General features: G+C 27.8%; 1 protein-coding gene across 1 annotated transcript in view; it reads left to right on the top strand.

The window, feature by feature from the left end:
- The window catches only part of LOC142323919 (transducin beta-like protein 2), a 254531-nt gene that overhangs the window by 94651 nt on the left and 132222 nt on the right, over positions 1 to 27658 (top strand). Inside the window, exon 3 of the mRNA XM_075364288.1 lies at positions 22984 to 23207. Coding sequence (XP_075220403.1) covers positions 22984 to 23207 — 224 coding nt within the window. The remainder of the gene's footprint in view (positions 1 to 22983; positions 23208 to 27658) is intronic.

Raw genomic sequence — 27658 nt, 5'->3', positions numbered from 1 at the left:
TAGAATTGTGTTTTTAATATATGTTGTTTATTTTGAAAAATTAAAAAAATAAACAATGTATTGTATCATGGATTTAAATCAGTAATCCTAATATTCTCTCAGCCGTAGAAAAAATACTGTATGCAACTCTCTATAATGGCCATTAATGCACTCGTGCGAATTAAGTTACGACACGAGCCTTTGCGAGTGTCGTGTAACTTACTTGTGGCATTCGTGAATCAATGGCTATCATTAATAGGCTCGTTGCATAATGTAGACTATTGCATTTACGTTTAACATTTACGAAAAATATTTGCTCAAGAAACTTCCATTAACACCAACTAAATTGTTTTTGATTTTGTAGTAGTTTTATTTATTTATTTATTGAGTATCTTCATAAATCTAATTTATTATTATTATTATTTCATGTATTTATATTTTAAATTATTAATATGGACTCTCAATCAATTTTATTTTGTACTTTATAATTAATTATATATTTTGTTATGGTGTACTGATGAAAGTTTTACCACAGTTTCCCTTGATACTTCCAGGCAAACATAGGGAGTTGTGGTAGTTCCTGTTTTTATCCGTAGAGTAGTAAATCTGCCTGACGCAATCTATATATTATTATGAACCGATCAGAATTAAATATTTATTTTATTTTGAATGTTTATATTTGTTACCATTGTTAAATATTTGTTTTGTGAGTATATTTTCGTCTAAAATATAGTGCGTTTGGAAAATTGTTGTGCAGTAGAATTATGAAAGTGTAATAATGAAATTTTCTTAATTGCTTTAGAAAACAATAACCGTTTTAGAAACGGTTATTACAATAACGAATAGTATATGAAAGGTGTTGAAAATGACCTCCTCCAATATCAATACAATATTGCACACGTTTTAGTTTGTTTTCAAACACTTTAACCAGCTGATGTACTGGAATATCTCGTAGGTATGCCGTTATTGCTGTTTTTAGTTCGTCAATCGTGCGTGGTCTGTTGCGATACACTGCTTGTTTTGCTGACCCCCATTGAAAGTAATCTGGGGGAGTCAGATTGGGCGAACGTAAACTAAATATCGGGCGATCATAAAAACTAAATATAAGAATCACCTTTTATCATATGAAAACAATTTACTTTTGTGTTTTTCTGTGGCAACAAAAAAATATTTGTTTAATTAAAAAAATTTTTTTTTAAATTTAAATCCATCTAAGTTATGCATTGCACATACAATTTAAAATTCTTAATTTTTTGGTACCTCGTACTTTAGCACTTTAATATTTCTTGAAAAAAAATTAGCAAAAATTTTCATCCCCTATTTATAAAATTACAACTTTGTTTAGAATTATGACCTGTATTTTTTTTAACCTCCGGGCCCACCGTTAGGTATTGTTTCAGAGCAGGAGATGAATGATTTGTAGCGTGTGTGAAAATTCCATGCCTGACCGGGATTCGAACCCGGGAACTCCGAATGAAAGGCCGAGACGTTACCACTCGCGCCACGAAGGCCGGCATTTTAACTATCCTTGAATTCATTTTGACTGGTTTTGACGTGACGTCTATATGTATGTATTTCGCTTAACTCAAAACGATTAGTCGTAGGATGTTGAAATTTTGGATTTAGGACTGTTGTAACATCTAGTTGTGCATCTTCCCATCTTATTGCAGTCGACTGAACCAAAAGTGTCCAAAACCCAAAATTCAAAACATTTGAATTTTTGACTTTTTCTTAACTGGAGTAATAAGCCCTCTTCGAGAGCGTTTCAATGATAAATCGTAAGTGGTACTTATTTTCATTGGTTCCAGAGTTATAACCAAATAAAATTTTAATTAATGAAATATTTGGATCTTACAAGGGGAAGGCACATCGGTTCAAATCCGACTTCATTTCCTTCTTTTTTTTAACTTCTTTTTTTAATTTAAATATATTGATTTATTACTAGTTATTAACCTCTGATTGTAAAAAAAAATATTTACAATAAATAATAATTCAATAATAAAAAAAAAAAATAATGAAAAATCCAAAGTTATTAGTAAATAAGATTTTATGTACTTTTAAAAGTGTGTATATATAATTTAATAGGCGCACAAGGAAGTCATGGTGTCCACATCAGATTTTTTTTCTTTCCTCATCTTTCATGATAGAAATTATTTATTTATTTATTCTTTCAGTAAATGTGTTGAATTCGTAATCCAATCATATGTGAGGTTAACTAATAGAAGTAATTAATTCTTATCTTTAAATTAATCATAATTTAGGTATAATTTAATCTAAGCTAATATATTATTCGATTCAATAGGAATACAAATTTATAACTTCTTTTGTTTATTATTTGTCTTTATAATCATGTACAGTATTGTTTTTATTCATTCTGAATCGGAGCCAACTGTTTTAAATATTATTGTCGTATGTTTTTTGTTTGACCTAGATACACTTTACGTAAAGTTTTAGTCAGTTTAGTTTATAGTGGTTAGAACTTATACAATTGTGTTCTCATCTCTGGACAGGCAATTTGTAACAAATCAGCTGATTTGGAAGTCGAGAGTTACAGCGTTCAAGTCCTAGTAAAGCCAGTTATTTTTACACGGATTTGAATACTAGATCGTGGATACCGGTGTTCTTTAGTGGTTGGGTTTCAATTAACCACACATCTCAGGTATGGTCGAACTGAGAATGTACAAGACTACACTTCATTCACACTCATACATATCATCCTCATTCATCCTCTGAAGTATTATCTAAACGGTAGTTTCCGGAGGCTAAACAGGAAAAAGAAATAAGAAAGAAGAAGGCAATTTGTAAATGTATGTATTACATACCTTTAGCCGTTAACAGGAAGTGTGTGATATAAATAGTATTCGATACGAAATACACTTGCAAACTACAGTGTTGTGAATGCTATTCAGGAAAAGTATATACAATATACACGCTTATGACAAATTGCCAGTTGGTGATCAAAATAAAATCTCTAAACGTTGTCTCACGAAACCGTGCAGCAGACAAAACATAACAGTAACGGTATGATGATGATTGTAGTTTAATTTAATTTAGCGCAATCCATCTGAGAAAAAACACTTCTCTTTTAACAAAATTTAAGTAAAAATAATTTGTAATACAAAAATTAGAAAATTGTTATAAAATAATATATTTACCTTAAAGATAATAATTTTAAGAAATTAAAATTATTATATAATTAAAATTATATATTAAAATACCGCTATATTAAAATTTCAAACAGAAAAAAATATCTGTTACCTCAACGTATTTCTTCAATACCCGATAAACTGCTGTCTGTCGAACTGTTGTCATCGTTTCCCAAGTTATCAGAATATCTTCAATAATATTTTCACACTAACTGTTCGCTTCCCAAGTTTTTTCTTCTTTAATTGCACGTTGAATACAATTTTTCCAAGCGTTTAAACACCTTCCATAAATAGATTTTTTACATTACATAACTTAAATGTTTGTGATTTTACCCCCTATGTAGCTTTTGTAGCCCTTTCTATAGACATGCTCCCCAAAGTGTGGTATGAGGCGGATTGTCGGTTTCACTCTGCAGGATTGTAATTGGTGTTCTTATTTAGTTACATATATGAAGAGGTAAAACAAACTTTAGACTTTGTAATTTCATACAAATACATTTGTAATTCTAAAGGTAATAAAATAAATTTAATTTAAAACCGCGCAGTTATTTTTTGGACACCTGGTATAATGAATTTTCCGACAAGCTTTTTTTTCTTCATGATGCGTAAGTTTAAATTTTAATACGTTATGATGCTACTGTATTGCTTCCACTACATTTCCCAGAAGACTTCTTTATCATTTACTTCTTGACTTAATCAAGTAAAAATCGTTGTAATGTCAGGCGTTATTCATAGAAGAATTCTTTTTATGTTATTTTTTATTATCATATTCTCTATTTTTTTAGAGCTAACACATGTTTTTTTTTTTAATTCTATGAATAAAAACAGTTAAATAAAAAAGGGTGGTCTGTTTTGTTATATAGTGAAAACTGATGTCTCAATTGAAAATTTTATGTTTTTTAAGTCATCATATCTATTAAAATATAAAGATAAGATTTTTATTATTTTTTCCTGGTTTTCAGTATTTTTGCTAATGTACATATTTTCAGAAATAAAAAAAAAACAGACAAGTCAGCAAGGAAGTGAATATTAGTAATTAAAAATTATTATTTTCTAAAAGATTCTAAGTATTTTAATTACGTACGTGTATTTTAAAGAAATTATTTTTCTTATTTTTTTTAATGTACAGTACGAGTATATTGAAGGTTAAAAAGCAGTTTTTATCAATTAACCCAGTTCATTTTTATTTTTAATGAGTGTTTATGCAGTATTGAGTATATTGATACAGTAAATATTTATTTTTATTTTTACACTATCATCAGGCTTATTTTTTCTGATAATTAGCGCTGTATCATTTCATTATTTGAAATTTATATTCAAAAGGCAAAAGAAAATTACCCTATTTAATCTAATACGACTTTACGCCCGAACGAAAAAACTTTAAGAATTTATCAAGGCATATTAACTACTCTTTCTAATTATTCTGTTAGATAAAACTTACTTTTCTACAGTTATTCTTTTTAAAGAAAAAATGAGAGATGAAATAAAATTGATTAAAATTAACAGAGAAAACGATTGGGAAATAAATTACAACCACCTTTGATTTTTACTTCCCTGTTCGAAGTAATTTGGTTCGCGAAAAATTTCGGTTTTCAGATTTCAACGGAAATATCCATTTTGACCATCCTTGAATCCATTTTGACTAGTTTCGGCCTGACGTCTGTACGCATGTACAGACTTCTATATCGCATAACTCAAAAACGATTATCCCTAGGTGCACAACATCTAGTTGTGGACCTTCTCTTTTGATTGCAAACGACTGGACCAAAAGTGTCCAAAAAAGCTCAAAATCCAAAAAAAAATTTTTTTTTTTACTTTTTCTTAACTGCAGTAATAAGCCCTCTTTGAGAGCTTTTCAACAATTTGTCTAAGTGGTACTTATTTTCATTGGTTCCAGAGCTATAGCCAAATAAAATTTTAATTAATGAAATATTTGGATCTTACAAGGGGAAGGCACCACATTGGTTCAAATCTGACATCATTTCCTTTTTCTTTTTTTTTTTAACTTCTTAGTGAGTGACATTGCATCTCTTTTCTTTTTGGAATTAATTTTTGTAGTTTATAAATGTTTAATTATTATAATTGAGTAATTTTTATGATATTACGGAAGTCTATGGACATCTTGCGCTGATTTGTTGATTCAATGCCGAAAAACATCTGTATCTCTTGTTTATTTAATGTTTATATTTAGTTATATTGTTGACAATCGTCAGACTGAAGTGTTTTTTTGATTAGAACCAAAACTAAAATGGTGGTCTAGAGACAGTATCAAGGAGTGACTAATAGTGGTGGATGGATAGTTTGTATGAGAATGTTACGGTAGAGATTAATGATCATATTTTGATTTAGTACGGTAATGTACAAAAACGTAATCGACCGGACAGCTCTTGTTAAAGTTCAGTGCTAATCACCTGCCTTTTGTATACATTATACTAGCAGTGGTTAGTTTGCCGATGTTACTGTACCAGGGAACACTCATGATGTCAATTAGGTGCTGACAAAACGTTTGAATACTATTATAAAACATAAATTGCTTTGGCCTCGAACTGTCAACCATCTACTCGGGGAAGCTTGCACTAACCCTCGTATTACCCCGACACTTTATAAATATATTTTTAATCGTTTAAATTTATTTAGAAAAAAAATATATGCTTAATCAGTTAATTTTATTGTGTTTTATTTCTCCTAAAGATAAAGAAAGAAATTACTAGTAATTATTAATAACATAATTTCAGTGTCAGCTTGTCATTATTGCATCTTTGTTATTATTTTGCACGTATTTGCTGATTAACGTCAAATATCAGCTATAATTAATTAAATTTTGAAGGGTTATTTCATAGAAAAAGATTCTATCTACAATTAGGGTAAAATAAAATAGTCTTAAGCTGGATGTAAAATCATTATTTTTATATAATAGGCGCGACCACTATTTTACAAAATTTCATAACTGTAAAATACAAATTTGTAATTTAAAAATTACAAATTAATTGTAAAATATAAATTTTTACAATCATAAGATTGTAAATTACAATGTTATAATGTGAACACTTTTTAAAGCCACTTAAAAAAAAGCCATCACAACTTGCAACTTCACACTAGTGGGTGTTTTATCAATACACTCAATCCATGGTTAGGCCACAGGGACTGCTGACTGTAAAAGTTAGTTGTATACTATTTTTATCATTATGTATCTTTTTGTGTAGGCTTTTTTTTCATTGTGCATGGATATCTTCATCATCATCTGATATTCTGCCTGGCTGCAGATCCCTTACCCCACCACCTTCCATCTGTTTCTGTCCCAAGCCTTCTTCATCCGCTAGTAGTTTTCAGTCTTTACTTCATGAATGCTGTTTCTTCTTTACTGCTGCTCATTACTTCCTCATTCCTCGCCTTATCCATCCATCCTTCTCTATATCGTCATTTCAAAAGCCTCAACCCAGTCCCTCTCCCTCTTTCTCATCTTCCATGCTTCACTTCCATACAAGAGGTCGTATTTTTTCTTGTCTCTGGTCTTAAATTCACTCTTGTATCAGTACAAAAGCTGGAATCATCTAATCAGTTAGATGACTCCATTTTTTAAGTATATCACTTTGAAAAACACTTATGTTACAGCCAACAAAATATAAAAAAAAACGTTTTTATAGTAAATATTAGGCTCACAATTATTCAGTGAAAGTGATGACCACTTTCCTTTGGTATTCTTTTGAATTGGAAACCACATGAAGAATGCTTAATATTTGCTAAAGTGAGCATGTGAAATATTAACATTTGGGGATTCTCTTTTGACATATTATTATATTTAAAAGTTTTAATTAACACTTCAGTTAACGTATTATTATAATTAAAAGTATTAACTAACACTTCAGTTCTATCAAGAGAGTATTAAAATCATATTAAAAATTATAAAAAAGATCTTTGTTTCTTTGATGGAACTAGTTCTTCCAAAGGTTAATTCGGATTAGCACTTTTCTGTTGAATGCTACTGAAAGATCTATTAAACTGGGTGTTGATAATTAGTTATGAAATCCTTTAGAAAAACAGTTCCACTAATTTAGAAGTTATTCATTTATAATTTTTAACAGTTTCAAAGTTCTGTCATATTATTTAACATAATGTTAAATGTATCTTTATCAGATGCGTTTAGTATAAGATACCAAGTAAAAAATTTATCAAAGTAATTAATTATTATTTGTTTATGATGATATATCATTTTTGGGCTTTAATTTTATTAATATTTTTTACTTAGATTGTAAGTATTATTGTACATTATATTGTAATTAAAAATTGAGCTAACCCTCCTCATACATTAAATAATAATTATTACTTTGGGTAATAAAATGATTTCAGATTCTGGCCAGGAATCTAACCCTGGACCAGTTATTTAAGAAAACCTAGTAGAATTGTAATGACCTATTCCTCATAGCATTACGAAATTCATTTAATTTATTATTTAATGAATAATCTGTTTTATGTATTGCTAAAATTAATGCATATTATTTATTGTTTCATTAACTTAATGGTTATTAGTGATATTTGAAAATGACAACTATTTTTAATTCAGTAAGGAATTGTAAAACTTGAAAATTAGGTACAGCTCCCTACAGGCTCCAATTCAATAAAGCTGGACCAGATAACTGGATACTTCTGGAGCACCATACAAAGCAATTGAAAAAAGATAAAACCAAATTAATGAATGTAGAGTAAGCTTTAAAGAAAATTATTATTTTATGTTACCTTGGTACTTTGTAGTAATAAAAAAAATTTCAGTGATAGAAGTCTTCACAAAATCAACATTATAAAAAATATTTATCTTCATTAACATCAGGTTTTTAAAAATTTTAATTCATTTTTTAAGTCTCAGTTTAATGTTCATTATTAACTTAGTAGAGATTTTCTTGTAAATTTTTGAGATTGTAGCTGGGAATCAAATCCAAGCTCTTTGTTATTGCAGGCAAGCATATTACCTATGATACCAAGATGTGAAAACAATAAAAAAATTAATATTTAAACAGTATTTTTAATTATTTTTCTTAAAAATATTTACGTTCAGTGAAATTTTTTGATTGAAGTCTGAATTTACATATAGTGGCTCTCGTTATTTTAATTCACGATACATACTATATCTATAGTTTACCTTGTTGAGTGATTAGGCGTTTAAGTTGTTCTAGTGACCTTAACAAATTGGCATCAAATATAGGATACTTGCCAACTTCCTTATTTCCTTATATCATTCTTCTAAACATACACATGTACACTTTTTAAGTTTTTGAATGGAACTGACAGATTGTTTAATCTTTATTTATTAAGGAAAACAGTTTATAAATAAACTCTGATAGTTGCGTGCTTATTAATTTTATACATAATATTTTTGGATTTGTTTACTTTCTTACTATATTTCTTAATTAATTACCCTATTTTATCTGTTATTTTAAAATTCATATGGTATTTTATGAGACAATACCCAATGAATTTAATGTATTTCTACATTTTTTTATACATTTACCCACATTCTGTTAATTTTATAACCAATTAAACATTAATATTTTAAGTTGATATTCTGAATAAAAATACAGTGGATTTATGATAAAGAAGTAATAGTGGTAATATAACTGTACGTACAGCCACTTTTATGTTATTACATTTCTCATCATGTTCTTGTTACTACATGTCTGCCTCTCCATCACCATCTGCTTTTCTAGACAAAAATTTAGTTCAGTACCCTTTTTTTACAACTGTGATGTGCATTTCTGCTATTAGTTTGTGACAATTTCATTCATTTAACCTATATTATAATTTTTTATGTATTTATATTTCCCAAGTTACTATAATTAGTTTATAAAAGTAATTTTATATAACTTTATTTTACAAGTTTTTATTAAATTAATTTCCAATGGCACCAATAAGCTATGTTAATGCACCTGACTCTTTTTGCTATATTTGTGGAAACTTTACTGTCAAAAAACAACAATCATAACAGAATTTATATAAAAAGTATATTTTGCATATTTTGATGTGAAATTAGGAGACCAAGCCAAATATTTGGGCTCTTCATAAAGTTTGTTCAGTCATGTTGAACAGTCTTAGAATGCGTGTAGTTTGGATAGAACCAACCAATCGTAGCAATGATTGTTACATTGTTTATGTGTAATACAGGGATTCAATTTAAAAAACAAAGGACATTTTTTACCCAAACCTTTGATCTGCGATACATCTTATACTTCATGGAGATAGCTGTTCCTTCACCATCAGATAAATTAGATAATATATGTGATGAAGTGGTTTCACAGACCTGTGCTTATGGAGTGGTTGATGAAAATGAAGATTATGGTCTGGGAAGTGATGAAGCAAAACTGTTTGAGCAGTCTTGAATTAAATGATTTTGTAAGGGACTTAAACATTCCTGAGGTTCTCCACCGAATTTTTAAGTTCAAATTTCTTAGCTCCTAACACTACTTTTACTGGTTTAGGAACAGAGAAAAAGCTATATTCAACAATTTTCTAAAGAAGATGCCCTAGTTTAATGTAATGATGTACCTGGACTCATTGAACAATTCCACATTGACTACAAGGTTTTTGATTGGAGACTGTTCATCAATTCATCAAAAAGGAATCTTAAGGAAGTTCTTTTGCACACTGGAACTAAGTAAGCTTCTTTACTAGTGGGGCTTGCTGTTCATTTGAAAGAGTATTACAAAAATCTGGAGTTACTTTTAATTAAACGTTGGTATGAGGATCAAGGTTGAACAATTTCTGTCAATTTAAATGTCTTTGTTACTTGAACAACAAAGAAGTTATATCCAATATCCTTGTTTTTATGCAAGTGGGATAATCGTAAGAGAAAGCAGCACTGTAATTAAAAGGAATGGCCACCAAGACAAACCTTAAAAGTTGGTATGAAAAACATTGAAAGAAAAAGTTTAGTAGAGCCAAGAAAAGTTTTGCTTCCTCTGTTATATATTAAACTAGGCTTAATGAAGCAATTTGTGATGGCATGAAAAAAAAATGGAGAGTGTTTCAAATATCTTTGCATTCAGTTTCCAGGCTTATCAAAAACTAAAATAAAGGAGGTTTTTATGTTGGGCCGGGTATAAGGAAGCTTATGAAAGATGAAATATTTTAATTTAGAATGGAGGAAGCCGAAAAATAAGCTTGAAAAGCCTTCAAGGTTACAGATACAAAGTTTGTTGGCAATATAAAAGATGAAGATTATAAAAATTTGTTAGAGAAATTCAAAAATTTAAGCTAAAAAATGAGTCTAAAGGTGAATTTTCTAGATTCTCACCTCAACTACAATCCCAAAAATCTTGGTGAAGTAAGTGAGGAGTAGGGAGAAAGATTCCACCAAGACATAAAAGAGATGAAGTGGAGATACCAAGGAAGATGGAATGTGAGCATGATAGCTGACTACTGTTGGATGTTAAAAAGGGATGACCTGCTGCAAAACCACAGAAAAAAAAGCACCAAAAAGACCGTAAAAACAAAAAGAAAAAAACAATTATAAGGGTTTGTAAGGACATAAGTAGTATTTTACTGTTTTTCATTAGTTTTAACATTATTTTAAAGTAATTTTATTTTTCATATCACTTGTAAATAAATTAAAAATTATTTTTTATATTAAAAAAAAAAAATGTTAAAAGCCGTTTTGTGAAAATTATTTACATGATGGAGAATAAGTGAGGTTATATTTGGATTCAATTGAAAACAATTTTTCAGTCGTTATAAAACGCAGGCCTCTATTATTAATCAATGATTTTGTAGTAACCATATTGGTACAAAAAAAATACTTTTTCTTCAGAAATTAAAAAGATCACTCAAATACAGCTTTATTAGAAACAACTTTCCCCATCACCATAATTGTGTGGCATGCAGAAGTATTGAAATAAACTATTAACTGTTTTGCCAGACTGACCCACCCCGTTGTAGGTCATATCTAGTCTAAAAAATTAGGTATTTGCTGGTATATAAGTGACTCATCATTTAACATTTCCATGTTACTCGAAACTTAAGTAAAGACACTTCTTTAAGTACATTTGAAAAATTGCTTACATGTTTCAATTACTTCATCAAATATAATTATTTTCAGTTTTTACAGAGCTATGTTTTTGCTCAGTTTATATTTTCTAATCTTAAACAATTTTTTTTTCATTTATACATCTGCAGAAGATGAGATATAAACCACTTTATTCAAATATTATTAATTTTATAATATGTATATAATTCTTGATTTTGTCATTTCATTCCTATTGAGAAATGCTTTTATTGATTAAAATGTCTTTTTACGAGTATATATTCTCTTCAATTGTCTCCTTTTTATTAGTTTACTAGTTTTTGTTTTCTTTTTCTAATGTGTTGCTGAAATGGATAAAAAAAATTATATTTTAAAAAAGGATGATTTTTTTTTTATTTACTCATTTAGACAGTAAAAAGAGAAATTTATTATTTTTTGTACATTTAATTTAATATATTTTCAGTTCAGTCTAATATTAAAATATTTTTACGATGTGTTTTAATATAATTAATACCATAATTATATTTTAATTTAATATATTATAGTATACAATATTTATTTTAATCTTACATGGTTTTTGCTATACTAGTTTTTTCACCACAATAAAAGGAAATGGTGATGAGTTTGATAATCATTAAAATTTTTATAAATTATTTTATCTAATATGAAGGAAACCACAAAAAGATAACATTATCTATGCAGATATTTTTTTTTAAGAATACATTGATAAGGAAATAAGTTTAAAGAAACCTGTTTGTTATCAATAATTGATGGCATTTAATATATAATGAATTAAATGTAATGTAGACCTACTTGGTCTATTATTAGTTATATGATATATATATATATATATGATCACCTTTTATATGTATATATAATTATATTTGCATGCAAAGTATTTTGTTTAAATAAATAAAATTTAAACAAAATGCTGAGTACAGAATTAGAAGGTGCAAAATGTGTTGCTTAAAAAAGTAAACTCATATAACTGCAAACATAAATTACATTCAGAATGTTATCTTTAAACATTTAATGGTTGAGTAACTGCTAGTCTTTACTGGTTAATATCATCACCGATTAGCTGATTTATGATTGCTGTAAGACCAGATGTAAATCCATTTAAGAGATAGCAATTTTTTTTTTTACAAAATTTTTAAGGCTAGATTTTTAAGGATTTTTTTATAGGTATTGTTTTTTGCTAGATCCAAAAAATGAAAAAAAAAATTACATATACTTATATACCCAAGGTTTACTTACCTTAGAATTAACTGTGAAGAAAAAGTGTAGCTCTTGCATAACAGCACTACTATGATGATGTTTGACTTGCTGCCTCTAAATCATAAATGAAGGAGTAGGCTTAAAAATCCTCAGGTTTATTTGTAAAAAAACTCTGTAAATATTTTACATTAAACAATATAATGCTATAGTATATTTTATAGAGAATTAATACCATGCTTACAGATTTTTATAAATTATTAAACCATATAAAATATCATCCCAACAGTTCATTTTAAATTAAATTTAAAAATCTACATATGGATTATCCAGAGAAATTCATTGTTAGAATATTGTATATACATAAATAATATTTTTTTTTATGAAACCTTAGAATTCCATCTCTTTTGTAATTTTGGTTCAGTTTTTTTAATTTCAAATTGGTACAGGATTATAAATACATGTAGTAGAATGAATTTATTTTCTCTTTTTTTAATTAGAAGATTGAGATATTTTTCAGACTATGGATTTTAGGCCTGACCGTTAGATGTGTATGTCACACAGATGTGCGACAGGTTTTTGTTTATACACACAAATACAATCTTTTGTAACACATTGAACTCATCCATCCCAATTTTTTGTAGGTTTATTTTCTTCAACATTGAGCAAACTTTTATTTCATTATTAATTTTTTTTTTGTACATAAATAATTTCTAACAGGTGTTATATTTTACACTTCATACTTCTTGTGATCTCAGTGGAATGTATGACATTGGAGATTATCCAGTTTTATTGATCCAAATTATATACAGTTCCATGTAATTCAAATGAACTGGGTGTTATTGTATTATTAGAGCTTTCAAATCTTATAAAAGATTTCAAACTCACTTTGTTTTTATGAATGTTAACTGATTTAAGAAAATTATGTTCTCAATAAATTCTCAAATAATAAAAGAATTTACGTATTGCAGACACCAGGGCATGAAGGCATTTATCAGGATGAAACAACAGACTTCTGGCAAGAGAAAATACAAAAGTATCTTTGTTTATTCCAGATCTTTAGATTATTCCTAAATCGCTTTGGAATAATCCAAAAGCAAAATAATGAACTTTGTTTAGGATAGCTTTCCTAAACTGAAACAATTGAAATTGCTTATTTTTCTCTTTTTAAAGAGTGTTTTGCTCTGTTTGATTCTAAATAAAAAGGAACTTATAATAATAGAATATCTAACTATTTTTAAAAATACGGTCTTATATCTGGGGGAAAATTTAACTTTGTATCTATTGAAATAGAGGCTAGATCCTAAATTTTAAGTAAGTTTTGGTTGAGGGCACTTGTAGTTAAGAAATAACATGTATGGTCAATATACAAAAGACCTGATTTTTGGTTACAGTAAAAAAAAGCCAAGACAAAATCTATTTGTTTGTTTAATATTGTTGAATTTACAACTGTTATGTTTACATTGTTATGTACCAGTTAAATCTAAAAAAAATCATAATTTAAAAAAATGAAATGAATGGTAATACTTATTACTATAACAATTATAAATAATAATTGTGTACTGCTGTGAGTACTGAATACTGTTTAAAAATAACGTAGGTAATTATAAAAATAATTATGTACATTATTAATTGCAGCGTGAAGCACGTATTATTATTATTTTAAATATATAATGAAGATTATATATTTCATTATTATTATAACATTATTTAATATTAATCAAATTAATTTCCATTTCATATAATCGTTTTGTAAGATAAAAGAGCAATGATTTACGTAAATGAGTGTCTTGTATTAATTATTTCTTTATTAACATTTTTTTTTTATGTACAAAGTGATTATTATAAAAATAATTAAATCTGTATTTGTAAAACAAGATATTCATTAAAGCAAGTAATGATCTGAGTACATAATCTAATTGAAGTTAGATATAGAAAGATTTTTTGTGTGAAACCTGTGATATGAGGAAGAGGCCTTCCATGAATTGGCTAATTTGGTAGTTGAGGGTTTTAAGTAATGGCAGTTGGTTGTGGTTGGAAGAGGCCATACGAAGTCAATAGTAAGTTGTGCAAATACACTGATGGAATTTTCTACTGAGGCATTTCATCAGTGGCATCCTGACGGAGACCAAACTGATGACTGTGTTGGTTTGTCAAGTTTAGAGGGTCTAAAAGGTAGCTCATCAGGACTTGGAAAGGAGGGGATGGTGTGGCGATCGGGATCATCACAAGGCGGGTGGGTGTCTTCCCTTATGGGGGTCAGGATCTATAGTGCTGACAAGGCTGTGTATAAATGACTGGTTGGATTGCTTAAGAGTCTAACCACTTTTTAGGATTATTAATTTCATTTTATTTAAAATTTACTTTTTAAGATATTTACTTGATTAAAAAAAATATATTAATAGTTAGATTATGTAATGTAACAGTATAAAATGCAATAACTAATTTATTTTTAATTTTATTATATTGTGAAATTTTATTTATTATAATATACGTATATTGGGTGATTTAACCTTAAGAGTTATACCATCACAACTGAAAATGGCATAGCCATTTCCAAGAAAACAAGCATCTCTTGTAGACTTATAAAGAAAAGTGAAGAATTTTGTGGTTTCCTTTTACCTTTTTCATATAGCCAAATGTATGATGTATATTTGGATGCCAAGCCCGTTGAAATGCCAGTGGTATTCTGCACTACAAATGACTTCGTAGTGACTGGCTGTACAAGAACAGAGAAAGCAACTTTTGAGTGGTATCTCTTTCTTATACCTTAGATACTTAGTATGCAGTATAGGGATAAGAAAAACTGTGGGACAAGTAGTGTAAACCAAAATTTGATGTATCCTTTCTGTAGGCAAAATTATATACGTTGTATACAATTTCGTTGTAAGTAAAGTGTTTATTGATATGACAACTTAGGAAAATGAAATTTGGAAACATATTTTTGAACAGATGTCACTTATTAGAGGGAATGTGATACTACAATATCTTACATATTAAAAAATATTTTATTATTAGATATTTACAAATTAAATTTGATTTAATTGTTAATTGTTTATTAAGAGAAATGTTTATTAAAACATTTCTCTTAATTTATTACATTCAAGTATTTGTAAATTTATGTTAGTGTACTTTGAAGGTTTCATTAAAATAAATATTATGAAGAGTTATAACTTATGGAGTATATTTTTCTATAAGTAAATTAAAAGAAAGATTTCTTCTGTACAATGTTTTAATCGGTATATATTATGTATTATTGGGCTGCTTACATTAATTCAATGAATTAGGAGACAATATTAGCATAATATGTCTTTGAAATTTATTTTAGCATAATATCTATTTATTATTCTTATTGTTCATGTATATAAAGTTTAATTTACGATTTAAAAATCAATATTGTTTAAATATTAAATCAGGTTTCAATAATTTTATTCGGTATTGTAAATCATTAACATAATTTAAATTTTATACATTCATTATGCTGAAGTTTACCAGCATAATAAAACTAACACAACCTTGAAAATTATTTATGATCTTTTATTTATTTGAAGTATCTAAAATTTATTGGCAATTGTATTCTAGAAATGGCGCATTTAGTTTAAAATTTTATATAAGTATAAAATATAATTTTTTTATCTTTGTATATCGATGCAACCTATTGATTTTACCATTTTAAACAACTACTAATTATAAAAGCAGATGAGAAATCTTTTTTTGTAGTTATAAGTTACTAAGTCATTATTTATCTACCCTACTGTTCATCCAAGGTATTGTGTTCAGCAGTGTACAACTAATACTCTTTTGTATATTTTTGTTCTTCCTTTTGCCTTATCTCGCCCTCTCTTCCTATTTATGATTTTAGTTCAAGTATTACCTACAGGGATACTTAGCACCATTCATTATTGTTGGTAGCCTTCTTGAATAATAAAGAATTTTCTTATACAATAAGAAAATGCCATTACTTGTAAATTTTGAAACATTTTGCTATTTAACATTAAGGTGTTGTAGATAAGCAAGTACCAAAATGTGTTACCTTTTTGGGTAGCTGTCTGATACATTATGGGGCTTTCATCATTAATAACTATATTTATTATTAAAAATTAATTTTTGTACTTACTTACTTAATTACTTACTTACTTACTACTACTATTACTTAATTTTTATTAAAAATTAATTTTTACTTACCGAGTTATTTTTTTATGTTTAATATTAATGCAGAGATCTCTACTTCATTAAAACATTTTGTATTTATTAAATTAAAGACATAATTAAAATATAAAAAAGATAAAAGATAAATTATAAAATTTTACTTCTATATTTTTAATATTATAATTGTTTTTTTTTAAATTTAATTAATACAAAATGTTCTGAAGAAGCAGACATCTCTATTTCCATCAGAGAAAGAAGCAAAAAAAATAAACAAAGCTATAAGTTTATCTTGGTTCTGGGAAAAATAAACTGGAGGGAAAATAAAGGATGTAAGTGAAAAAATTAAAATTAAAAAATAATTGTATTTTGATGTAAGTTCAATTTGCTGACTTGTGTATTAATGTTATTTTAATATTTATAAAATGTTTTGTTTCAGTGTGTGAGTGGTTAAATTAACAAGTTTCTTTTTTCTTTTTTATTATCTATTACTTTTCTAGATTATTTTTATTCAGTTATGATATTTTTTTGTTTATGTTTTGTTATAACAATTTAGAAAAATATAGTCATCTTTTTTTTGTGGTTAGGCTAACTGTGGACCATGCACATGTCATTTCTTCTGGTTTCTTTTTCTTTTCTCCCAATATTCTTTCATTCTTTCCACGTGTTTGGTTTATTTCTCTTTCAACCATTTCACTTTGATGTGATTCTTTTCCTTCCTCACCATTTCAAATTCAATTTCGTGTATTTTTTGTCTGAATAGCTTATTATTATCATCATACATTCCCTGTTCTTGGATCCATAGGTTCTGTAATCATTTTTCATTTGTTTTATTGGTACCCATGGTTGCTCTTTTGTTCCTAGAGTTTTACGAATATTTGTATATTTATTCTGTTCTTCCATACTGTACACAAGACCCAGGAGTCTCAGTCTCTTTCTTCTCAATTTTTTGATGTCCTCTATTTCGTATGCCCTTGATTGGATTTTAATCTCTGTCCTTCTGTTGTTTTTGGACCTAGGATTATTCTCAGTGGTTCTTCTATTTTCTTTAACAGTTCTAGGTTGTTAAGGTGTAATGTTTTACTTCCTCATCGTACCACTGGTCTCACCATTATAGTGTAATGGTTGAGTTTGGCATTATATAATACAAATTATAATAAAAATGACTATTTTATTATAATCTTTTTTCCTATTTTCTATCAAGTGTAATTTTGATTTTCACATATCTTTTACATAGTGGCTAAATGAAAGAGAGAACCTCTGATCCTAACATGCACACTAGTAAAAATTAGCTCACCATTAAGAAATTTCTATGAAATTTCAAAATTTAATTAGTTTTGTTAACTTGCAATATTATTTGAATTATTTTAAAATTATTACTTTCTTAGTGCTAAAAGCTTATAAAATATCTAATTCAAACAATGAAGTGAAAATTATAAGGGGAGTTATTAAAAGTGAAAGCGAATTTATAAACAAAACAGATCAAATTACTTCTTAAAAATATAAAACGATGTTTAGCCTTTAAGGGATGAAATAATTTCTATTAAAACAGAGAAATTTAATAAATTCTTTTCTAGTATTTCAATAAAAAATAATTTGATTCACTGTAAAGAAAGCCATTTTCCTTGAATGATTCTGTTGATGAATTAATATTTCTATTTCTCATTAATACCAAGAAGTTAATTAAAGCTTATATTTTTAATAATAAGGATAAACATTCAATGAGTATTGATGATTTCCTGCCAATATTTTAATAGAAGCCACTGATGGTATTATTTCTCCTCTTTTAAATTTAAAAATAATTTGATTCACTGTAAAGAAAGCCATTTTCCTTGAATGATTCTGTTGATGAATTAATATTTCTATTTCTCATTAATACCAAGAAGTTAATTAAAGCTTATATTTTTAATAATAAGGATAAACATTCAATGAGTATTGATGATTTCCTGCCAATATTTTAATAGAAGCCACTGATGATATTATTTCTCCTCTTTTAAATTTAATTAATAGATTTTCATACAGCAAAATATTTCCTAGCTGCCTTAAGACAAGTGTCATTCCAGCCATGAGAAAGCCTCTACACATAATTTAGAAATTTGTAGGCCAGTTCTATTATTGTCAGTTATCTTTTTAAGTATTTGAAATGATAAACAAAGTTCTAAAGTAGCTTGGAGAGTATATCAAATTAAAAAACCGTCAGCTTGGTTTTAGGAAAAGGTTGTATGTAAACAGTTTTCTAGTTTTTAGAAAATATTTTAAATAACAAAAAATCATTTTTCAATTTTTTGCGATCTGACATTGCATTTCCATATTTCTTAATGATGAACAAATTTAGTGTGTTATCAGAAGAGCTACTTGCATTAGTTAAAGTTCAGCAACTGCAAACAAGCTGTTGAAATTTCATCTTTCATTAAGAGTACCCTTGTAAAAAATATAGATCCTTTATCTAACTTCAAAGATGGTTAAAATAATTGGATTGTGCTTCTCAGATAGATCCAACTTTACTAATTGTGTTGGTAGAATTCTTGTTAATGATAATGATAGTATTTGTAATGCCCAAAGTGTGAAATTTCTGTTAGATACAGATGTTTCGAGTGTCTTGTTAGATGATAAATTTCTTTGATAATCAAATTGATTTTGATTGGAAGAAAATCAAAGTATACACTGTTTTACTTTGAAACTCCTGAAATATAGTGTCTTTCAGACTTCCTCAGAAAATTAAAACAAGTTTTAAAAAATGGGCTGTCATTGTTTAATGCCCATTAATATGAATTGTGTAAATCAGTATTTAGTAAATTAAAAATTTCAGCTTAATCATGTGTTAATATTTATGAATGTGCAACTTTTTCTATACAAAAACTCATTGTCACTTATTCTTAAAAATTAATATCCATTTACTTTCAAATCAGAAAAACATTAGTGTTTTCATGTATCTCAACGCAATACTTCGGCATGCTATATATCCTTTCCTTGCATTTTTAATAATAGTTAACTGTTAGATTATTCAGTTTATTTAAAATAAAATTAAAAGATTTCCTTTTGCAGAGATTATATATATATGCTCAAATATCAGGTTGTGTGTGTGCGTGCGCGCGCGCGTGCTCAAATAAGTTTTATGAATGACTTTTGAATTATTATCTTCAAATATTTAATTTATTATTATTTTCTGTATTTATATTTTAAATTACACTGATATTACATAACTTTTGTTTCCTAACATGCGATATATGATTTTAATCTGTTTTTTATGCTGAAAATTAAGAATATGAACTCAGAACTATCACCCACCATTTTTGAAAAATGTTAAAATTTTAATTAAAGGATTTTTTTCATTTTTCAGTGTATAGTTAGCATTTTAAGTTCCTGTATTGTATTTTGTTAGCTCATTTTTATTTTTTAACTTTGTTAACACAATTTGTAAGCTATAAATAAAACAATACTTGACAAAGAATTAAATCATATCATAGTCACATATTATGACATCATATCTAATACTGAATAGTGAGCCTTTATGGACAAGATTAATCATGTCTATGCAGTTCAGAACATGTAGCTGAGAACACAGCTGGGATGTTTGTATTAAGCAACAGATTTAGGAGTGAATTAATTTTGTTCAGTCTTATTGCTGACTTTAAGTTTATTAACAGTGCAGTGTCATAATGACTCGAAATCGTGTAAATGATGTGGATACCTTTAGTTATCTATGTGGTGAGTTTACCGTAAAATCAAATAGAAAAACCATTACACCTTTAATTAAAAAAGCATATCATTAGTGTAAAATTGGTTATCAGGGTAAGACGTGGGCTTCTTATATAGTATGCACTAATTGTTCTGTACATTTAAGAGGGTGGCTGAAAAGTACAGTGAAGGTTTTGTCATTTGGTGTACCTATGGTTTGGTATGAACCAATGGATCGTGTAAACGATTTTTACTTTTGTTTAACAAGTGTGTCTGAAATTTCTAAAAAATCTAAGCATACTCTAAAATATCCTTCATTACAATCTGAAATCAGGCTTGTACATCACAGTGAAATTATTCCAGTTCCTGAACCACCTGTGAATGTATGTTTTGAAAGCAGTGATGAAGAATCTGGCAGTACTGAAGAAGACAACAATGATTTTGAATTATCTTCCAATAAGCCACAAGATGATTAAATGACTTGGTTAGAAATTTAAAAATATCAAAAAATCAAGCTGAACTGTTAGGATCAAGACTGCAAGGTTGGCATTTACTTCAAAAATATACAAAAATTTCAAAGCCGACAAAAAGAACATTTTTGCCGACTTTCAAAGCCGACAAAAAGAACTCTTTCAGTCCTTTATTGTTGAAAATAATTTAGTTTATTGCACAAATATTGATGAGCTTATGTTGCACTTAGAACAAGTTCATAAACCTGAGGACTGGTGCCTTTTCATACATTTGTCCAAGTATAGTTTAAAAGTGGTTCTACTACACAACGGTAACAAATATCCTTCGATATGAATCGCTTATGGTATTAATTTGAAAGAGACATATGATGTGATGAAAGACTTTCTTGAAAAAATTAATTATAAAAACATAGCTGAAACATATGTAGTGATTTGAAAGTTATAGCTATTTTGTTAGGCATGCAGTTAGACTATACTAAGTACATGTATTTTCTTTGCGAATGGGATAGCCGAGCTGAGGATAAACATTATGCTACCAAAGAGTGGAAGAAACAAGACAACTTAACTCCAAATGGGAAAAATATTATTCATGAGCCCTTAGTAGAACCCAAAAAAATGGGACAGCTGAGCTAGGGATAAACATTATGTTACCAAAGAGTGGAAGAAACAAGACACTCTACTTTCTCTTAATCTTTTTATTTTTTCTTTGGTTTTAACATTTTCTTCCTTTTCATATTCATCTTCTTATTGTTTTTTGAGATATATTTCTTCATGTTATGTTTTTTCCTGTATGATTGTTTCTTTTTCATTTTTGATTATTCACCAAATAATTCAATAATAAAAACTGAATATTTTACACTGTAAGGTCAAAATTAATATTTGTAACCAGTATATGGGAGTTCACTAAACGAAATAGTTTATTATTAACTTTTATTTATATGACACACCAGAAATCTGAAACTTTTCTTAATCAGCAACTCATGAAGATACAAATAATACTGATGTAATAATACGAGTAATAAAGGGGCTTTTACTCTATCCTAATATTTCATGCAAGATTGTTGATTTAATAATTGTATAAATATTTGATTTTATTAAAAACTAATATTTCAGCAATTGCGTAACTATCCACTTTCTAAAGGATTGAAGGATCATATCTCACTTTCAAATGAAATAAGTTAAAATGAAGTGCAGCAAAAAATGTGTATATGTAATTTAACAGGCGTATAAGGAAGTGATCTTATAACTTATTCCACTACTTTAAATGGACAATTTAATCATTCATTTAAAAAAAAAATCACTTTTGGCACGCCAGAAGGCAGAGGTAGATTTCACCAGTGCAAAGTAGGAGATAAAAAGATTTCCATCTTAAAGTTAAGAAAAACTTCAAATTTACTCAATTTAATCTTCTTACAATTACAGCAATATTTTGGTTATCTCTTTTTGTAAGGGTTGGTTCATATCAAAAATTGCTACAGACAAAACTTTTAGGTAATGTTTAGAGGACTAACGATCACTTTAACGGAAGTCGAAACATGGTACCCATTACAATAGGTAGCTTCTGTTTCCAGGATCCCTGACACATTCCAGTTGTCATGGAATTGTCAGGTCATAAGGGAAGCAGTTTAATGTATTGTTAAGAGTCATCTTTATTATTATTGTTTTCCTCTATGTTTTTCATAATATTTTTAAAATTTATTATTTTTATTTATAAAGTACTCTGTATTATTCTGAAGATTTTTTTTTAAGTATACCCAATTTTCACAGTTATAAAATTTAATCCATATGTATGTATATCACATTTATCTTAAAAATAATAGGATTTTAATCATTTAAATATATTGATTATATTTAAAATAAGATATGTTTATATTTAAAGGTAATAATATATTTGCTTTTGTTACACATTTTATATAATCCTTTAATGTTAAGGTTCTTAAATTTATTACTCTCTTGTTTATTGTATTTAAAATAGTTTTTAAATTTTGTTTGTGTTATTATAACTGTTATATGTTTTGTCTGTTTAAATGGTTTTCATATCCACTCTCCTTCTGTGTTCATTTCTCAGATATTATGTCAGTGTTTTGGTGTAATGCTTTTATGTGTTTGTTTCAAAGTGCACTGTGTTTTTCCAATATAGATATTTTATGTATTGCAGTTTAGTTTTATTTTTATCATTATTTTGTTTGTTTGTCAAGTATGATTCTATTTTATTCTGAAAATTACTTTGTATTATGCTTTTTTTCTTTAAAGCTGTTTTTTTTCAGAAGCTAAAATACTGTATAATATATTTCTGTAATGTATAATTTGTATGTAATTCTTTACATTTCTTTGTTAATAGATAGAGCAATATTTATTTGGAGCACTCGCAATTTGAACAATAAAGAGCATAAAAGTTTAAGGTATAATATAGAGTATGATCATGCGTCACTTATAAGATGGAGTCCTGATTCAAGAGCATTCATTATTAACAGAGCTACAGAAAATGTACTTGAGGTGTATAAAGTTCATAAAAAATCTGATGGTTGGATCACTGGAATCTCTAAAGGAATTACATTTCCAAAGGTTATTTTTCTCTTCAATCTAATACTCTTTTTGCAGTATTAATTTTTAATGTTTGTGTTTAAATGCATTATTCAACACATAGAGGTTTTTAATGGAAAGATGAATTGGATTCGAGATCAACTTGTGTTGCAAGAAAATATTGTTTTTTACACCCAAAATTTTCATCTGTATCATGTCTTTAAGTATACTATTATATGTTTGTAAATAAACAAATATACTTTTTCCTTCTTTTTTTAAATTTTGAAAGCATATTTCTATGTAAATTGTTCCTGTATTTAGCAAATTCAGATTTCTATACAGCATACTTTATGAACCTACATTCATCTATAAAGTTAAAAATATATATTGTCATCGAATAAATAAGCAAGCCTTTTATTTGGTTTCCGTTTGAATTTTTACATGTATACTTAAATAAAAAAAATTACACAAATTTATATATACATAAAAAAAGTAAAAAAGAAATAAAAAGTAACACTTAATCTTCCTGTTAAATACTTCTTTTAACAAAGTATCATTTGAACTTTGACATTTGAAACAATGTCCATTACTAAGCATCGGTTTTGCCCCCAGTATGCCATGCTTCTCTGGCTAAAGTCAATCCATATCAATATATTCCTGCAGCTTCCTTCAAATCATCCTCCCACTGTTCCTTCTGTCTACCTCTTTATGGACATATAAATATTCATATTATTCTTATATTTCTTCAAGTATGAAACCATGAATTCTTATGTGTGTTTTTTAGTTTAATAAACATGAAATTTGTAAATATGTAGTAATATTCCAAACCACAACGAATTATTGAATCAAACAATGATTAAAGATTTAAGTCAGCTTTAGGAAATAAATTCATGAAAATGGATAATTGGAAAATGGATAGTCCTCTAAACTGTTGAAACTTATGTTTCAGTTAAAAATAATGTATCATTAAAAGATGTATTATCAAAATATCTTCACCATACATATATGATGTAATATCTGAAACAGTCGTAAATTGTTTAAAAAAACAACAGGTTTTTAACGAACTGAACATTAACAAACACTGATAAAATTCATTCTATAATTTAAGATTAGATAATCTAATTTCATGTTTAAATTATTATAAATGTATCTTTAAATATATTATTCATCTTTTAAATGTATTAAGTTTTTTGTATTTCATAATATTTAGCCATTCTTCATTTATATTTATACTGTACTTGTCCTAACAATACTTTTTGAAAGCTTGCTCTGTTATGTATCCAAATAACTTAGCTGAGGGTACATCACCCTATCTTTATGCCCCTTCTTACTTGAACATATTTCAATTTATCTTCATTTCATCATTATTATAGATAAGACGCAAATAGGTTTTGTAGAATCCTCATATATCTTAGAGTGTCTATTATGGAGTGTGTTATAGATGCTATCAAATGCCTTCTCAAAGTCAGTGAAAAGAGAAAGTAGATGAAAACCAGTATTCTTGCACATTTGTTATTAGCTCTCAAATAACCAAAATAGTATCATTTATGGATAAAATACTTTTAAATTCCATTTGTGAAATTTATTATCAAATTGTTATTAATACATAAAATGTTTAAACAATACAGAAAGAAAATTAATCGGTCTGTAGTTTCTTATATCTTGTTTGTCTCTTTTTTTTTAGTAATTAACTTAGCTTTTAGCCAGGCCTAAGGTACCTGCAATTCCATCATATATGCATTATTTAAATGATTTATTTAAATGCTTCTCTCCACCAAATTTCAATTGCTCATGTACTATACTATCTAATCCTTCTGTTTTCCCATTCTTTAGTTTTTCAATAAGTATTCTATTTCACTCTTTAAAATCCTGTTTGATTACAACTGCTCCTCAGACATCTGTATGTATTCAAATTCATTGTTTTGTTCTGTTGGGTAATATGACCTTTAATAAAATTAAAAAATAATATTTAATATCTCCTTTTCATCACTCTATCACTGTTGCTTCTTCTCACCGCTGTAACAGATTTTCTTCCCAATACTTGTGACCTTCAAAATTTCTTCAAACAACAGCTTCTAATTTTTCAATAACGTTTCTTTTCCACTGTTATAATAAACTGCTGTTTCTTTTCTCTTGGAATTATCCACTCTAGAATTCCAGTTGCTTATTATCACTATATATCTACTTTTATCCTCATCAATAGCTGTATGGTAGCAATTGTAGAATAATTTGAAAACTTCCTCTTCTGCTTCATTAGTTGGTCATATATAACTTTGATCCTTCCCATTTTTCTTTCTTTTGGAATCAACATTACTCTTGAATCCTTATTTGAATACCCCTTAAAAGACAATCTGTTTGGCACTAATACTTTTATTATAAAAGCAATTCCTTCCATATTCATCTTTTCATTATAATAGAATTTCACCCTATTTTCCATTTCTAATCATTCCTCTCCTTTTCTTTTAACTTTGAGATAATTTTTGATTAAATTTTTTATTCAAATTATTTTTTTCCATTTGTGGGTTGTTCCTCCATTTATCTTTCTATTTTCCATTCCCTTTCATACGCATTCCTCTCCTTTTCATATTCTCTACTGATTTCTCTTCTTTATTTGCCTCCTCTACCTTATCACATGTCATTTCCTCCTCCTGTTCCAATAACTTCCTCCATGTGGCAACTTGTACTTATAAATCTATCTAGACTTCAATCTCTTGAGTTTTTGTTCCTACTCTTTTTTTCTTTTATATCAGTCGATTCTTTTAAATAAATCTCTGTCATTATCTTTCTTTTCTAGTGTATTTTCTTTGCTGCAATGTTTTTTTGTTTTGTAGATGCTATCCATTCTTCCAACAATCTATGGTAAACAATTTACCATTAAAAGTAACTTATCATTTCTCAGATACATTATTTCTAATTGGTATAATAAAGGATCATAACGATTCCTTTGATGGTTATCGTTAGCTTCTACTATGTAAGGTTGTAAATCCATTCTAGTTTTTATTTCATGTTAAGGTTTATTGAATTAAATTTTACAGTATTTTATGTTATATTTATGTTTTAGATAAGTAATTTTTTTGCAAGTAACAATTTCTTTCACAATAAAGAAAAAAAATATATGGTTTTTATATTTTAAAAAATATTCCAGAATAAAACAAAATTATTTATGAATATATATATATATATGTAAATAATTATACAAATGCGTGCCAGCATTCTGTACATACACAAATTCCACTAAGTTGTTGAGGATATTGTGCTTCATGCTTGTAAATTAGCCTGCAGATCACATGCCTTTGAGCAGCAGATAATACAGTACCTATGTTCTACAGATAATAACATAATAGAGAGGCCAGACAAAGGAATACTATCTGAAAGACGACAGCAGCCTTTTGGTTGTTAAATGCACAAACTTGGTTGCTATAACATGTCAAGATAACATGCTTTAAGTACTGTACAGCTGAAAACAGAAGAAAAATGCAGCAACATTTTTCAAGGAGATACTTTCCCTCATTCCTCTTATTTTATATTTTTAGATAAACAATGACGGTAGCAACCTCTTAAATAAAATAATTCAGAAGTAAAATAATCCTGTAATCAGATCTCTGATTGGGGACTGCTCAAGAGAGGAAGTCATCAGAAAGTATAACAACCAAAGCTTCTTTAGCTTGGAGGATTAAATAACAGTTGTAGATAAATAAAATAAGAAATACATTGGTTAGACTTAGCAAAGATTATAGTAAGAATTAGCAAGGTAAGGTTGAAAGATGAACAAGATTTTTGATGAGGAAATTATTGAATGAGAGAATTATTTTACTCAGTATAGATTCAAAGTCCAAGCATATGATAGTAATGCAGCTTTATATGTCAAATTTCCACAGAAAGTAAAGAAATATAAAATGGATATAGGTTGATGAACTAATAAAATGCGTAAGGAGGTAACAACAACCTGCTTGTAATATTACACTGGATTGCTATTGCTAGAGAACTCAGTGGGTTGGTCTAGTGGTGAACGTGTCTTCCCAAATCAGCTGATTTGGAAGTCGAGAGTTCCAGCGTTCAAAGTCCTAGTAAAGTCAGTTATTTTAACACGGATTTGAATACTAGATCGTGGATACCAGCAGTGTTCTTTGGTGGTTGAGTTTCAATTAACCACACATCTCAGGAATGGTTGAACTGAGACTGTACAAGACTACACTTCATTTACACTCATACATATCATCCTTTGTTTATCCTCTGAAGTATTGTCTCAACGGTAATTACCGGAGGCTAAACATGAAAAAGAAAGATGTAAAAAAGTCAAATAAGGGCTATTGCAAGAGAAGGACAAAAAGGGAAAATAATTTGTAGGTATAAAATAACTCTGAGAATTAAAAGAGGACTAAGCTTTCATGACTCAAGTATAAACAAGTAATTGTAAACACCCTTTTAAAAATTGCAAACAAATATACAAGGGTAAGTCAATTATTATCCGCAATTTAGTTATAGTTTTGTTG

This window comes from Lycorma delicatula, chromosome 4, assembly GCF_047948215.1.
Source record: "Lycorma delicatula isolate Av1 chromosome 4, ASM4794821v1, whole genome shotgun sequence".
Classification (NCBI taxonomy): Eukaryota; Metazoa; Arthropoda; class Insecta; order Hemiptera; family Fulgoridae; genus Lycorma; species Lycorma delicatula.
The sequence above is the reverse complement of the archived record's forward strand: the minus strand, read 5'-3'. Positions and strand labels throughout refer to the sequence as shown.